General features: G+C 39.1%; 1 protein-coding gene across 2 annotated transcripts in view; it reads right to left on the bottom strand.

The window, feature by feature from the left end:
• Window positions 1-10,343: 10,343 nt before the first annotated feature.
• CAND1 (cullin associated and neddylation dissociated 1) overlaps window positions 10,344-16,264 on the bottom strand; it is a 46,821-nt gene continuing 40,900 nt past the window's right edge. For both annotated transcript variants that reach the window (XM_021922576.2, XM_031650603.1), the window contains 4 exons: window positions 15,206-15,375; window positions 14,960-15,124; window positions 13,386-13,493; window positions 10,344-12,583 (listed from right to left, as the gene is read on the bottom strand). In XM_021922576.2, coding sequence (XP_021778268.2) covers window positions 12,359-12,583; window positions 13,386-13,493; window positions 14,960-15,124; window positions 15,206-15,375 — 668 coding nt within the window. In that variant the 3' untranslated portion in view covers window positions 10,344-12,358. The remainder of the gene's footprint in view (window positions 12,584-13,385; window positions 13,494-14,959; window positions 15,125-15,205; window positions 15,376-16,264) is intronic.

Raw genomic sequence — 16,264 nt, 5'->3', positions numbered from 1 at the left:
ATTTGCTGCCATCTATTAAAGAGACTCTTCTGGAAAGGGATTCTTCCTCTTTTTTTAGCTTTTATTTTAGCTTCGGGGAAACATAGTTTAAGTAAACTTGTGTCACAGGGGTTTGTTGTGCAGGTTATTTTATTGGCCTGTTTGTGTGGTTGCTTTATAGTGACACTGGTCTGTGTGTTTATACTAGCTGGTAGCAGTCTTTCTTTTCTATATTTAGTGCTCCTTTCAAGATCACTTGTAAGGTAGGTCTGGTGGTAATGAATTCCCTCAACATTTACCTATCTGAAAAGAATCTTATTTCTCCTTCAATTAGGAAGCTTAGTTTGGCTGGATATGAAATTCTTGGTTGCAGACTTTTTTTTCTTTAAGAATGTTGAATATAGATACCCAATCTCTTCTGGCTTGTAGGGTTTTAGCTGAGAGGTCCACTGTTATCCTTATGAGGTTCCCTTTGTAAGTGACCTGCCCCTTCTCTCTGCCTTTAACATTCTTTCTTTCATTTAGACCTTGGAAAGTCTGACAATTATGTGTCTTGGGGATGATGTTTTTGTGTAAAATCTTGCAGGAGTTCTCTGTATTTCCTGAATTTCACTGTTGGCCTCTCTGGCAAGGTTGGGGAAGTTTTCATGGACGATTTCCTGAGATGTTTTCCAAGTTGTTTGCTTTCTCCCAGGTCCTTTCAAGGATGCCAATGACTTATAGATTTGGCCTCTTTTCATAATCCCAACTTCTCAGAGGTTTGTTTATTTCTTTTTATTCTTTTATCTATTTTTGTCTATCTTATTTCAGAGAACCAATCTTCAATTCTGAGATTCTTTCCTCAGCTTGGTTTATTCTGCTGTTAATACTTGTGATTGCATTGGGAAATTCCCCTATTGTGTTATTCAGCTCTGTCAAACTCACGTAGGTCCTTTTTCATACTGGCTGTTTCATTTTTCAGCTCCCATGTTGCTTTATTGTAATTTTTATTTTTCTTGGATTGGGTTTTGCCATCCTCCTGAATCTCAATGATATTCATTCCTATCCATACGCTGAATTCTATTTCTGTCATTTCCGACAGTTCAGCCTGGTTAAGAACTCTTGTTGGAGAATTGTTAGTCATTTGGAGGATATACAACACTCTGGCCATTTGAGTTATGGGACTGCTTGTGTCCATTCTTTCTCATCTCTGCATGTGGGTGTTCCTTTAGCTGTGGTGTGGATTGAGTACAGTCAATTGACTTCTTTTCTGGATGTTTTCACCAGGCTGAGGCTTTGGGCAGGGTCTTTATTTGAAGCTGGCTTCTTGTCTCTGGTTTCAGAGTGGGGTAGGTTAGTGAGGTATTTATGGTGTCGAAGCTTTGGAGTGTGATCCAGCAGGTGATATTCAGGATTATTGGTCAGTTGGTAGACTCTTGGTCAGTTGTATGACTCCCCTATGTTTCCTCATAGTTGCAGTCACGTTCCCTCTCAATGCCATGAAAATGTGGGTTCCTCTCCCCCTTGAGTGTTGGCTGTAGATTGTGGCTTGGCACTCCTGGGATGCCCATGCAGCTCTGAGGCAATCTCTGTGTTTATATTCCTTCCCCAACTTGGAGGCAGATGAAGAAGGGACCTTAGTAGTGATTGTGGCCAAGGGTCTTTTGCTTGTTTCCTTGAGGCTCCACCCTAGAGAGATGCAGGTCAGCAGTATCTCAGTGGAATCAACGCAGGATACAGCATCTGTGCTGTGGGCACAATCCAAGGGTTCCCTGTTTGGTGATGAGCAGTTGCAGTGGGTGTGGCGGGGGTGGAGCGCGGTGTGGGACCCGTGTAAGACAGACTGGCCTCCTCTCCTTGGGTTGACTGCAGATTGTTGGAGGGGTGGATAAAGCACTTAGGGTCTTTGCTCCTTCATTAATCTGAGGGTAGCAAGGGCAGTTCCACTGCAGAGGCAGTGGCAGAGAGGCTTTCAGTTGCCCCTGGAGGCTCTGTTCAGGGAGTTCCTGAGTTGCTACTGGCTCAAGAGCCCTGGCAGGGGTTGGCAAGAGGCCCAGGTCTGGAGGACCTGCCTCACAGAGATATGGAAATGGGCACCCATGTAACAATGTGACCACTTTTCTGTCAGGCTGTTGCAGTGTGCTGGGGACCCACTCTAGTCCTTAGTTGCTGCAGATTTTCTAGTACCTGATCCAGAGAAGGCAGTGAAACATCAAAGATGGTGGCCTGCCCTTCCCTCTGGGAGCTTTGTTCCAGGGAGGCATGGACCTGTTGCTGGCCCAAACACAAGTGTAGAAGGTGGCTGGAGACCCTGGTTGGGAGGTCCTACCCAGTGAGGAGGAATAGGATCAGGGACCTACTTGAAGAAGCATGGCCACATTTTGGTGGATCAGCTGTGCTGTGCTGGGGTACCCTTTCCACTCCCGGTTGACTCAGTCTCTCCAAAACCCAAAGGCTGGAACAGTTAATTCGCCCAAACAGCAATGATGGCAGCCTGTCCCTCCCTCTGGGAGCTCCATCCCAGGGAGAATTCAAGTCTCTCTGTCAGCTGGAGAACACTGGCAGGGGTGGCTGGAGGCCGCGGATGGGAGGTCCCAATCAGTGAGAAGGAATGAGATTGCGGTACCTGCTTAAAGAAGCAGTCTGGCCACATTTTTGTAGAGCAGCTGTGCTATACTGGGAAATCCCTCCCACCCCCAGTTGGCTTGGACTCTCCAAAGCCTGAAGGCTGGAGTGGCTAAATTGCCCCAACGGCAGCAGAGGTGGCGGCTCACCCCTCCCCCAGGGAGCTCCGTTTCAGGGAGGCGCAAGGCTGCTACCAGTGGCTGGTTGGATTTCCAAGCCTGTGGGTCTTCTCCTGAGATGCTGTGGAAATGGGGCCTGCAGACTGTCACTGCGCAGCCTCGAGGATTCAGCCTCTTTCCTACAGGTATATACAGGGATCTAATCTCCCGCTTTGCAGGAGTTGCGGTTACTTTGCTGGGAAGCTTGATTTTCTGAAGCTCCTGGGTCTCCACCCATACCTGAGCGGCTGCTCTGCTAAGACTCTATGTAGCTCTGTCAGACTGAACGCCCTGGTGGAGTGGGTTCATGAGATCTCCTGACCCCGCCTTGCAGTGATCCGTGGGAGAAGCGAGGGTTTCCAGGGTCACCCATTCACTCACCACTTCCCTGGGTGGGGAAGGTTCCCCTGGCTCCTGTCACTTCCAAGTGGGCTGTTGCCCTGCTTTGCTTTTCTTTGTTCTCTATGGGTCAAGCTGTTTCCTTGATTAGATACATTGCAAGTACCTGGATGTTTCAGTTGAAGATGCTGTATTTAGTCACCCTTCTCATTCCTCTCCATGAGAGCCATGCACGCTACCTGTTTCTCTTCCGCCATCTTCAATTTATACCAGGGTTCTTCCTTTGAAAGAATCCACTTCAGCACATTTTATCAATTTTAAGCTTTTTTCTTGCTAGATTCTCTTGGTTTCCTAGGTATGTGGTTATGTCATACATGAAAACGATAGCTTTATTTATTTTCTAACCCACATTATTCATTATATTTTCTTGCTTTATTTCATTTTTTGGAAACCTCCAAGACCATGTTATACAATAATGCTATATAATAATACTAGTAGTTTATCTTCTGACTTTAAATAAAGTTGTTTTAATGTTTCACTGTTTAGGATACTATTTATTATTGGTTTCTGATAACTAGTCCTTATAGTTTTACTACTTCACTAATAGTTTTACACTGATATATTTTCTAATATTGAGCCATCATAGGATTCTCAAAATATAGAGTAAAATACTCCCCTCAAAATACATTTCATAACATCCCTTTCCCTCCCTCAGAAAATGGGAGTAACATATGAAGAATCCATGAGTGGACATTAAGCTTCTATAGTCAGTCATTTATGAATAAATATATTTTTAAAAATATATTTTTTGAGTAATTACTATGTGTTACTGAACCAAACTTAGGTCCATCCACCTGGCACAGCAAAGTCAACACCAACACTAAGATCTACAGTGAGAGAAAGTAGGCATTCATTGCAGGGCACCAAGCAAGAAGAATTGGGCAGCTAATAAGCGTTAGACTCAAATTCCCCAGTGCCCTACATGCAAAGGCTTTTAAAGGTGGTGAGGCAAAGTTTATAGGCAGTCATAAATCAATACGTGGAGGTTATACATTGGTTTGGCCCTAAAAGGTGAGATATTTTGAAGCAGAGGTTTACAGATGATAGGATACAGAGATTCTTTAATTCAGCATTGGTTAAGGAAGCGAGGCTTTGTATAAAAACTTGGGGTCAGCAGAAAGAAGTGTTAAGGGTTGGCCTGAGGGTATGACTGCAGGCCCCTCAGATAGAAATTTAGAACAAAGAAGTTCAGCCCTCAGTTCCTCCTTATCTGAGGTTTACATGACAGGTCAGCATTTTCCATCAGGTGGGGGTTCAGGTTTCTGAAAAACAGCTCAAGGACAAGTGTCAAGATGTTATTTTTAGTTTCTATGGGAACCAAACATCTTGTGACTCGAACTTACTTGGCTATTTAAGCTATTATTACCTTCTTGCTTATCAAGTTGCTCATTTACTACTCAAGGCTAGCTAGGTGCTTGGAATTTTCCTTGAAGAGACTCAGGAGTTTTCCTTAATTTCAATGCTTGGGAAGATCCAGCAGGCCCCTAAGAGGAGTCCCTGCCCTATCTCATGTGTGTTGTACTATATGGTGTGTGTTAACCTTCTTAGTATGTTGGGGGAAACTCTTCTTTCAGACTAGTACATATAACTCAATTTGACTAATGAGGAAATAGAGCTAGTGAGGCAGAAGAATAGGGTCTGCAGACAGGGAACTTAAGGGCAATTTGTGCTAACTTTTTAAAAGAGAAAACACCAGGGTCTGGGGGCAGGAAATCTAAGGCCAAATCACGCTGACTTCTCAAAGCTGGATCTAAAGGAAAATACCTGGGTCTGGGTGCAGGAATCCTAAGGCCAATTAACACAAACTTCCTAAAGCTAAATCAAAAGGGAAAAACCCCATCTCCCCCAGCCAAGTAATGAAAGATCAAGGGCTACTCTTCCTACAACCCTCCCACCCCAACATATCTCAGATGGAAAGGAAGAGTGCCCTGGATTGGCTGAGGGCCACACAGAACCATCCCTTCATGTGCATTGGGTGCCAATTCACCTCAGCCTTTAACCAGCCACAGACCAAATCCTTCATCCAGATAAGGGGTAGATGATAAGAACCTCAAATGGGATACTTAAAAGCCCAGAAAACTTTGTAACTGGGCCCTTGAGCCACTTGCTCAGGCCCACTCCCACCCAGCAGAGTGCGTTCTCGCTTTCATAAATTCCTGCTTTTGCTGCTTCATTCCTGCATTTCATTCCTCTGCCACTGTGTGCATTTTGTTCAGTTCTTTGTTCAAAATGCCCAGGACCTGGACAACTCGTAGTCAAGCCCCTCCACCGGTAACACTAGATACATTAATACTTTGCCCAAAGTCCCACTCCCAAGAAGTGGTAGAACCAGATTTAAACCCAGGTTTAGAGCCTGAGCTTTTACAACTGTATTATAATGTTTCTCAGTAAAGCACTACCAAAGACCAAGAAATAACAGAAGCTTCAAGATGGCAAAAAATCTGATGTGCTTATATTTATTGTGTCAAAATTCTACTGAAATGACAGTAAATATTTTTTAAAAGGAATGAATCCCAAACCATATATATAGAGCAAGAGGGAAGGCCCAAGAATTTCAGAAATTCTGACAAATTTCTAGAAGGCAGAAAGCCAGGGGCATCAGAGTAGAGAAAGTCACAAACCAGACAAGGCGGGGTTACTTTTAGTCCAGCCAAGTCCCAGAAAGGACTCCAAGCTGAGTCTTTAGATACAGAAAGTGGAACTAGGTTGGCAGTATTCAGTTTGACATAAAGGGCTGTTTGTGAACAGCTGGACTAGTTGGCCCTTCCCATACCTTAGCCCACTCAGTAACCGTCAGCAATGGTATGGAGTAGAGGAGGGGAATAGCATTACCTGCACCATTAACAGAGAGGTGCTTTTAAAAGGAATTTGACGTTACGTGCCTGAAAATGGAGTCAGGTTCCAAACATGGGAGTTTGTCCCTAGATTATCCCCTCTTCATTACTTGTCCAGGGAAGACTTCCTGGAGTCCTTGACCTAACCTACAAGATGAAAAGCAGCCAGCTAAGTAAAACAAAAAAGAAGGCAAGTCATTCCAGGCAAAAAGTTTAACTTGACCTACAGCAAACTTGAGAAGGCAAGGAATAGCATGGTGGCTGAGGGAAATATTTTATAGTCGTCAGAAGACAAGTTTAGTCCTAGGTGTGAGAGATGCTGAGGCTGGTGCGGCAGGCAGTAACCAGATCTAGTTTGTACTTATCCTATGGACAAAAGAGAGACAGTGAAGGATGTAGTGCAAAGATAAAATGGTCAGGACCCTTGTTTTGACAGCTGTGTAGAGGAAGGACTGGGAAACAATGCCTTCTTTAATGCAGTCGCTTCCAAGGTGTGTGGCCTTGGGAAGCAGCAATACAAATTATTGGTTTACTACAACCTACTGAACCACAGCCTCTGGGTGTAGGGCCCAGCGATTTGTTTTAACAAGTCCTACAGGTGATTGTGATGCACACTCATTTGAAAACCATTCTTCTAAGGAAGAGCTCATTCCTCAAGACATTTCATCTCCTTTATGAATTGTTTCTATCCCACTCATGTTGAATGGACCATACCCTCAATTGTCAACCCCCAGTAACCCCTGTGTATACCTCTCATACAGCAGAATTTTATGGTGCTTCCTTATGTCAGTCTTCCCATGATAATCAGGAAGCTTCTTGATATCAAGTACAGTCTCAATAGCTTTTGTAGCCCTGGCAGCACCCTACACGCGCAATAAATTGGCTTGCTAAATGAATGAACACAAAAATAACAATTAGCAGGCATTTGCCACAGTCCAGTCAATAGATAAGCAGGAAATGAGGTCTTAAGCCAAAAGAATAACAGAGATGGGCATGAGAGATATTTAGGAAATAAAAGGGACAGAATGCTAATAAGAGTTAACAATTATATATTACACGTAGTATGTGCCAGGTACTGTTTTAAGTGCTTTATACAAATGTTCCTATTTAATTCTCACAAAAACCCTATAAAGTTCTACAATTTTTAATTCTCATTTTATAGACAGGGAAAGTTGAGGTTAAATAATTTACCCAAGTCCAACAGCTAACAGTCAGCCACGATTCAAACTAATATATGATGTCTGTCTGTAGAGTCCTTGTTCTTTTTTTCTTGAGACAGGGTCTCGCTCTGTCACCTAGGCTGGAGTGCAGTGGTGCATGCAGTCTTGGGTCACTGCAACCTCCACCTCCCAGGTTCAAGCAATTCTCCTGTCTCAGCCTCCCGCATAACTGGGACTACAGGCATGTGCCACCACGTCCGGCTAATTTCTTTGTGTTTTTTTTTTTTTTCCAGCAGAGACGGGGTTTTGCCATGTTGGCCAGGTTGGTCTCGAACTCTTGACCTCAAGTGATCCACCCACCTTGGCCTCCCAGAGTCCTTGTTCTTTATCATATTCTGCCTCCAAACTCATGCTAAGTGAGCCTTTTAGATTTCCAGTTTGAATGGTTAGGTAAATGGGATGCCATCAGCAAAGAGACAGGAAAAACCAGGGAAAGATGATGACTTCAGCTTTAGACATGCTGTGTTTGAGATACCTTTATGAGATGTACAGCAGGTGGTTGGATGTAATAGTCTGAAACAGGGGCATGGACTGGGCTAGATGTATAAATTAAGAAGCTGGCTGGGTGACGTGGTTCACACCTGTAATCCCAGCACTGTGGGAGGCCAAGGCGGGTGAAACACCTAAGATCAGGAGTTTGAGACCAGCCTGGCCAACATGGCAAAACCTCATCTCTACTAAAAATACAAAAATTAGCTGGGCATGGTGGCACTAGCCTGTAATCCCAGCTACTTGGGAGGCTGAGGAAGGAGAATCGCTGGAACCCAGGAGGCAGAGGTTGCAGTGAGGCGGTATTGCACCACTGCACTCCAGCCTGGGAGACAAAGCAAGCCTCCATCTCAGAAAAAGAAAAAAAAAAAGAAATCAACAACACACAGCTGGGCAAGGAGGCACTTGCAATTATCTCAGCAATTTAGGAGGCCAACACAGGAGAATTGCTTGAGCCCAGGAGCTCAAGATCACCCTGGACAAGGTCATGAGACCCCATCTCTATAAAGAAATAAAAAAATTAGCTGGATGTGGTGGCACACACCTATACTCCCAGTTACTCGGGAGGCTGAGGTGGGAATCACTTGTGCCCAGGAAGCTGAGGCTGCAGTGAACCATGTTCGTGCTAATGTACTCCAGCCTAGGCAACAGTGAGACCTTGTTTCAAACACAAAAACAAACCTGTGAGGCTATTTGCACTTCAGTTTCCCTTAAATATTGTTCACTAGGTATTTCATCCCACGTCTTCTCACTAAATGTAATCCTCATTCTTTTAGGGCCATCTCATCCATTCTTTTGGTCGCATTTTGTTGATTTCTTTTTTTTTTTTTTTTGGTAGAGACAGGATCTCACTATGTTGCCTAGGGCTGGTCTCCAACTCCCGTCTTCAAGTGATCCCCACCTTGGCCTCCCAAAGTGCTGAGATTACAGGCGTGAGCTGCCATCCGGCCCTGAAGTACAATTCTTTACTATTTTTGTGAGAGTATTCTAGACTAAAATCACTCAATATCCATCTACCATTACTTACTGGCAATAGCAAATTAATCCAATACTTCCTAATCTGGAAACAATGTCATTTCATATAGCATAAGCTTTCTCTAAGAACTCAGCAAAATAATTAAACTTGCTAAAATCACCACTAATAAGGTATGAAGAGGACAGGGTATTAAGACTCCAAAAACAAAAGTAGGCATTTCTGTCTACTAAAAATCCTTCTGAAACGTGACGCACTGGCATTATAGGGTCCAACAAAGTAAAATTATATGCGTTACTCCCTTCAGTAGTTTTCTGATTCAGAGCTAACTTTCCAAGTTAAAAAGAGCAAAAAACATGTTGCTGAGAGATCTTGCCTGAAACTACAGCAAAGGTGTTTATAAAATATTTTCTAGTATTAATAGGAAAACAAGCAACTTACTGTATTGGAAAAGGAAAATGTATGATTTCATTTTGCATTTCCTTTTAGAAAACAGTCTTATCTGATGAGACTGTGGTAGCCTGTAGCCAAATACTTCCACTGTGTTCCATTTTTGCAACCAAAATTATCAAATGAATTTTATTTAAATGGAAAAGTCAGTTAAAACCAGAATATCCTTTGTCCAATCAGTAAATAAACTATTACCATACTGTCAATTTTCCATTCCATAAACAAGATTTCAAAAACAGGTATGAATCTGGGGTAGCAGTGGTTTGAAAATTAGGATTCAATTTAAAACAGAGCTAGAATCCAATTATTTACTTGCTGAAATGTTTAAAGTCTTTAATTTCAAAACACTTACTAAGCATAATCTAGAGACTGCCAACTAATTTTAACAATTTAGGTCTTTAGTAAAATTAATGTGGGCAGAAAATGTTACTTCATTACAAAGTATTACTATATACTTTGTCTTGTGACTAATTACAGCTTACAGGAGTATAAACAAGTTAACTGAATTTTTCAATGGCTGAGGATTTTGTATGTTTCCTCATTTTGAACTTCAATCATGACTATATAATCATATTCATACATTTGAGACTGAACTAGATATAAAGATATCGCAATACCCGCTGGAACTGGTTAATTAGATATGCCCCTATGTTATTTCTTCACTACCAAAGAAAAGTATGAAGAAAAAAAGACTAATTTGGTTTAATTATGGTTACATAAAAATTATTTAAATATTCAAACATTTGATGAAATCATCATACTCCAACCCTTAAATAATTCTAATTTCTAATGGTCAGATATCATTAATAAAATATATGACCATCATTAAAAAAATTATCATTCAGTGCTATTGATTTTATAAATAACCTTTTAGGTTAAACCCTGCCATACCAAATTTCCTTTCTGCCTTCTTTTAAAATAAATCAGGTAGACCTAAACTAAGTTTTCTCATGAAAATCAATAAACAGCTTGGTTTTGTATTAACTTTTAGATCTCCTCAGGAACCCACATGTGAAGAATTGCTAAGTACAACACCTTAATATTACTAGTAAGTAGCATGAGTGGTAGACTATGTCTGGACTCCACACCCTGCCACTTCCATTCCAGTATCTGGACCACATCACCACTAGGAGTATGGAGTTAATCATCAGTATGACTCAGCATTGAAATTCTAAGCACTGCTATTACTAATTTTGTTAATGTATGCATATAAACAGGTATATAAACACTAAAGTCATAAGAGAGTAGTATCTGTTTCTTTAGTATTAAAAGAATTTCAACTGTTAGAAAAATGAGCTGGCTTGCAAAACAAAAACAAAGGAAAACAAAACAAAACATGCATCTTGAAAGTTAAAAACAAACAAACTGAAGAAAAAGCCGGTTGAAGTATTTGGATTTAACTTTACCCAACTAAGACATTCATTCACACAACATATGCATGTCAGTCTCCTATTCAGTCCTAGAGCCTGCAGTATTGTAATTTATTGTGAAACCATGTAACCAAATACTTAAATATATCCACAACATCTATACCACAGAAATGCATACTACATAATATACTAACATCTCAAAATAAACTTCTATTACAGTTTTATGCAAATTATGGTATAAGATTATCACCTGCCACATTTTGAAATGGCACCAACTTCAACATCAATGCACTAGTCAAAATCCTTACTAGTAGTGATGTCTTCTGCATTATCATCTGAACATTCAAAATCAAGCTGTTAATCTAATAACCACAGTATGTTATCATTTAAAATCACTGTATATTTGGATGTTAAAGCAGGTAGTAATACAGCAGGAAGTGTTTCTAATTCACAGTTTCAAAAATAAAGGGTGCAGTTTTCAAATATCTGATTGCTTAAAATTGGTCACTCAATTTAACAACTGCCTCCTTCAATACATGTAAACTATGTTTGCACAGCATTAGGAGATGTCTTTTATTTCAGAATTAGTTCTTACTGTTACAGGAGCACCACAAATTTGAAGGAAGAGGCTACAGTGTGAAATGAGCTCACTGAAGGATATGTTAAATAAAATTTTAACTACAATATAAGGTACTGCAAAAGCTTTGTTCCCCAGCACAGATCCCTTAATCAGGAAAAGTAGTTAACACTTAGCAAATACAATATGTAAATTAGCTCTACAGGAGATGGGGAAAAACCTAACTCAACTAAAAGAAAATACTATTATTAGCTAACAAAGCTGTGATAGCTGGCTTCAGAATTTTCCTAAAAATAAAATTCAAAAGCATACACAGTATTTATATCCTTTGATAAGGAATGTAGACATCCAAAGGGAATGAAAGAAAAATCTGGTTTTAAGAATTTCTAAGTGGAAACACACGCACACAAATGGGTAACTGAGAAAAATTGAGCACTTAAAATACTCAAAATTTAAGTAAGAAGATTTATAATAGAAAAAAGTGGCAAATTGTTACTGTGACTCGATTTACTGAAAACATCTGCAAATTCACACTGGCATTAAGAAAACCAAAGTCTCGAAAATTCTCCTTTCTTTCTCTCCAGATAATGTGTTTTCTGTGCAAAAATAAATATCTGAAAATTGCACTAATAATACTTATTTTAACTTCTATATTATGAATAATCTGCACATGCTGCTTTACAGACAATACATATTTGTAAACTTGCTCATGCAAAATTAGTGTGCGCAACAGGGATATTGTTAATTTTCATACTTTAAAATGATACCTTATTATCTTTTAAAAATTGCCAAACCCTCTGAAATGGTAACAAATCTTATATGGATATTCTTGTCTGCCAGCTAAAAATCAATTTGTGTTGCGGAAAACAAAAAGTTGTACAAGAAAAAGAAACATGGTTTTTGTTTTGCAAGATTTTTGATTTTTAAACGAGAAAATTTATAAAAGAAAGAAATTCATGGTCACAAAATTTCAACATTTTAATCCTAAACATTACAGGGTAAATAGATACTGGACCTTATCTCCATACTCCATAAAATCCTAACTTTTAGTTTCCATTTCAAATGTTGCTGTAACCACTAAAACACTAGTGGTTTTACAACCTCTGGATTATGGAAATACACATTTCTGAAATAAATGCTACAAAAACAACAATGGAAGAAAGCCAAACAAACAGTCTCCACGAAGGAAAAAAAAGTGGAACATTTTGAAGCTTTTAGACACTTCTCTTTCCATGTCTTATGATTAACCTGTCAATTCAGTGCATTGTATGGTCATCTGTAATGGTCCCCATGGTGATCAAACATCTAACTAGTGTCCATTGATTCTAAGTTAGTAGATGATGAATCTTTCTGGATACTTTCAAAGATAGCCGCCAGCTCAGGGTTAGAACTGATCTGTGACTGGAATTCACTCATCAGTGGACTCTTCTCTGCTTCTGGAATGGTTAGCAGTGCTGCTACTGCTCTCATGGCAGATCGCTTTAATTCATCTTGTTTTTCAAACTCCTGCTTTACTGAGTTTGCCTTTACCTGTAACATGGAGTAAACTTAGATTACATGCTATAAAAGACAACTCTTACATGAACAAATTTAAGCATGTAAGATCTTCCTGATAAAAGTTACTCTCATAGGTCCATAAGGCATATTATATTCTAAGCACAACTGTTTTTAAACTTATTTTTAAAGAAGTTGTCTCCTTTTCTTTTAAGGGAATATTTTACACAAAGCACCATTATAACAACAGAAAATCTAGACCCACATGACTGTAACAAAGAGAGCAGGACACTCTTTTTTCAACTATCTGCTTAGCAAGTCCCACACTTTGGCCCCCATCAAGAAAGTACTACTCTAGCTACCCTATTCTTTGCTATATTCTATTAGACACTTTTTCAAACACAACATATGATGACATCTCCAGGTCTTTATTCAAAGCCTGTTTCATCTTCTTGGTCTAAAAAAAAAAATCTGGATTTTTCAAGGTTCACTGCAAATGTTGTCACCCTAATATGAAGCCTTCTATGACTCCCCTTCCAATCAGAATTAAAAACTTCCTCTTTTGTTGCCTGATCACATTTTATCCCATATCAGTACTTCAAATACATATATCAGTACTTCAAAATGTTATATTGATATAGCAATAAACAAAAACTTGTAAGAATAGCAGTTAACAGTGCTAAGTTTTATAAAACATCAGTATTCAATAGGTCAACTTTTTAAACCAACTGCTACATAGAGCACTGGAATACTTATATTTGGAAAGCTAGAGAAAAGAATTGGCTAGGAATCCCCAATACACCAAGTCTGACCTAGGTTGATACTTATCATTTCTTACCTTAGTTGTACATGTTGCACGTAATGGCTCAACAAGTCGGTCCAACCTCTGCAGCACTGCACTTGGACAAAGGGTAGACAGTCTCACCAACATTAAAAATGTCAGCATCTATTAGGAATAAAAAAGAATTTAGATTTGACATCATTTTCTAAAAACAAAATTCTAAATTCTGACAGATCCTTTAAAGGAAAATACCATGCAAAGTAAAGCTTCCTTTTTATGTAATCTGCCAATCAGAATCAGACAGATTTGTCTCAGACCTTATCTAAGTGCTAAAGAGACCTCACCAGATTGTATTTTAGGTGAGGTCTCTTGAGCAGCATATTATAGGTGAGGACTCTTTAGCACTTAACTCAGATAAGGTTTGAGACATCTGTCTCAAACAGATACGAGAACCAGAAAAGTGGTTTTCAATCTTGGTTGCACATTAGAATCATCCAGAGAGCTTCAGAAACATACCCATTCTTCAAGTCCCATCCCCAGAGTTTTACTGAACCTGTCAGAATACGGCCACAGACTCTGTTTGTTTGTTTGTTTTTTGAAAAGCTCATGTGCACCAGAATTGAGAATCACTGAACTGGAATATTACTGAGCTGGAACACAAGTTTCGAAATAAGTTTCCACTATCATAACAGTTGACCAGTTATTCAGATTAATCCATGCAAAACCTGATAACCCATAAACCTTTTTCTCTTAGACTATAAACTCATAGAATTAAACAAGCACGTCCTTTTAATTCTTGGTTGGGGGGCTCTCTTTATTAAACTTTGAGAGGCTCAGGTCACTATCACACATGGAAACCTAAGAGTAGGAGTTTGGGTAGTATGGCTGAATTACCACTGAGTTACCACTTTTGCCATGCTTGGCCAAAAGCCCCAAATGGAACAGTAGATGAAAAAGACACAATGCATGCATTTTTTATTTTTCAAATCACTCTTTTACTGTTCACATTTTAAATGGAGATGTTCATTTCATCACAGGAAAACAAAGAACACTTATACGCAAAATTCATTATCCAAACATAAGATGCAGTATGATTTCTCTCAAGTTGCTTCTACAGATTGCTTTGTATATCTGAAAAGTTCCATGTCCTCTAACAAAATTCTTGGTATTAAACACAGTATATTATATTGGAGAACAAAAATTCCTCCTTCAGGTAAATAATACAGTTACAATTCAGACTAGCCCCAAAGGTAGCTCAGGAGAATTAATCAAGACAATGCTAAGAAAACCCTCCATGGGTAGCAACTATGGTCCAGTGTTAAGTCAGGCCAAAAACTTACAGATTTATACTTTAAACAGCAAAATCTGTCGGGATTCACTAAGCAAGTGGGCACAGAGCATTTTGCATCCACTGCCACTTCCTCCTCCAATAAAAAGGGTTCTGATCTTTCTTACATGTCAACTGGTGTTACACTGCCTATTACTTTTGCACTTTATAGTTTACAACATGCTTATCAAAATCTTGACAGACAACCTGATTTTCTCAGACACATGAGTAAATTACAAGGGTGAAAGTTGCTCTAGCAAAGTCTTCTTCTAAAACATTGTATAAATAGGCACAAACATCTTACCTTAATATCATAATGGTCCTTCAAACCATCTTCAACATGATTTAGAAATTCAAAGATATCAAGTCTATCAAGACAACTGTCTAGAAGTGTGTACATACACTCAAAAGCTGCCTTCCTAATATCCAGACCATCATCAACTGTATGTTTAAAGGGACCCATTTCTACCTGTTAAAGCAAAAAAGAATGTGTGGATATATAATACTGAAGTTAAAGACAAGCTCAGATAAACAGTATGATCTAACTTACCTCTCTTATAAGCTCCTTTCTAACTTTCGTTTCATTGTAAAGATGTGGAAGAACAGTATCCAATAGGTCCCTTATTAATGATGGCTTGTTATGTGCTGCTGAATTAAATGTGACCAAGGCCACTCTTCTCACATTCAAATCCGGGTCTTCCAAAGTTTTTAAGAAATCACCTGAAATATTACAAGAAAAGCAACAGACAGACATGGTAAACTTGAAATATAATATACATTATATTTTCTCTAAGTTGATATAATTTATTTTTGCTGGTGTCATTGTTATTTCTTCAGCGAAGGTCAGGGAAGAACCTGATGAAATACTAAGTGAACCATAAAGTTTCTTTCAGCAGCAAGGCAACTATCATTTCTGAAGGTGAATATATTTTCAACTGATAATCCACTCTCAGCACCTATAATGCAGAGGGTATGGAAGAAGAGTCCATAAAGTTCCTCAATATCACTTTCATAGATACAAGATATGACAGAGATAACAGCTAAAAAGACTAATAACATGCATGATTCTCCTTGGAGTTCAGTAAAAGCAGCAAAAAAATATTTTTAAACTAAGTTCAAAATAAGAATAAAAAAATGAGGTGAAGACAGACCCACTGCTTAATAAAGATGGAGTACTATTAGCGGATATACAATTCATCAAAGGAAAGAGAAACGTGCCTCCAAAAGCCCTACTTTATTTCTGTCTTCAATAAGAAATACATGAATTCACAGGAAAATAATATAAAGGGAGAAAATTGAAAGCTAACATAGGACAAAAGCCAGAGAAGGCATCTAGGTACTTTAAAAGTCTGCTTATTCTTGCAAATGTGGGAAAGAAAGTATAATGCTTTGGAGTCACATGGATGATGGTTCAAACCATTTTACTTGTTAAATGTATGATTTTGTGCAAGTTACTTTAGGCAAGAACCTGTTTCTCACCTCAGTTTCTCACTCAATAAAATGAGGATTATAAATCTTTTAGAGCTATACAGAGCAGAATAAACGGCACATATATTGTTGAAGACAATGTCTAGTACACACTAAGTATTCACATGTAGCTATTATTCAT

This window comes from Papio anubis, chromosome 9 (assembly GCF_008728515.1).
Source record: "Papio anubis isolate 15944 chromosome 9, Panubis1.0, whole genome shotgun sequence".
NCBI classification, from domain to species: domain Eukaryota; kingdom Metazoa; phylum Chordata; class Mammalia; order Primates; family Cercopithecidae; genus Papio; species Papio anubis.
Note: the sequence above shows the minus strand (reverse complement) of the source record. Positions and strands in the feature narration are given on the sequence as shown.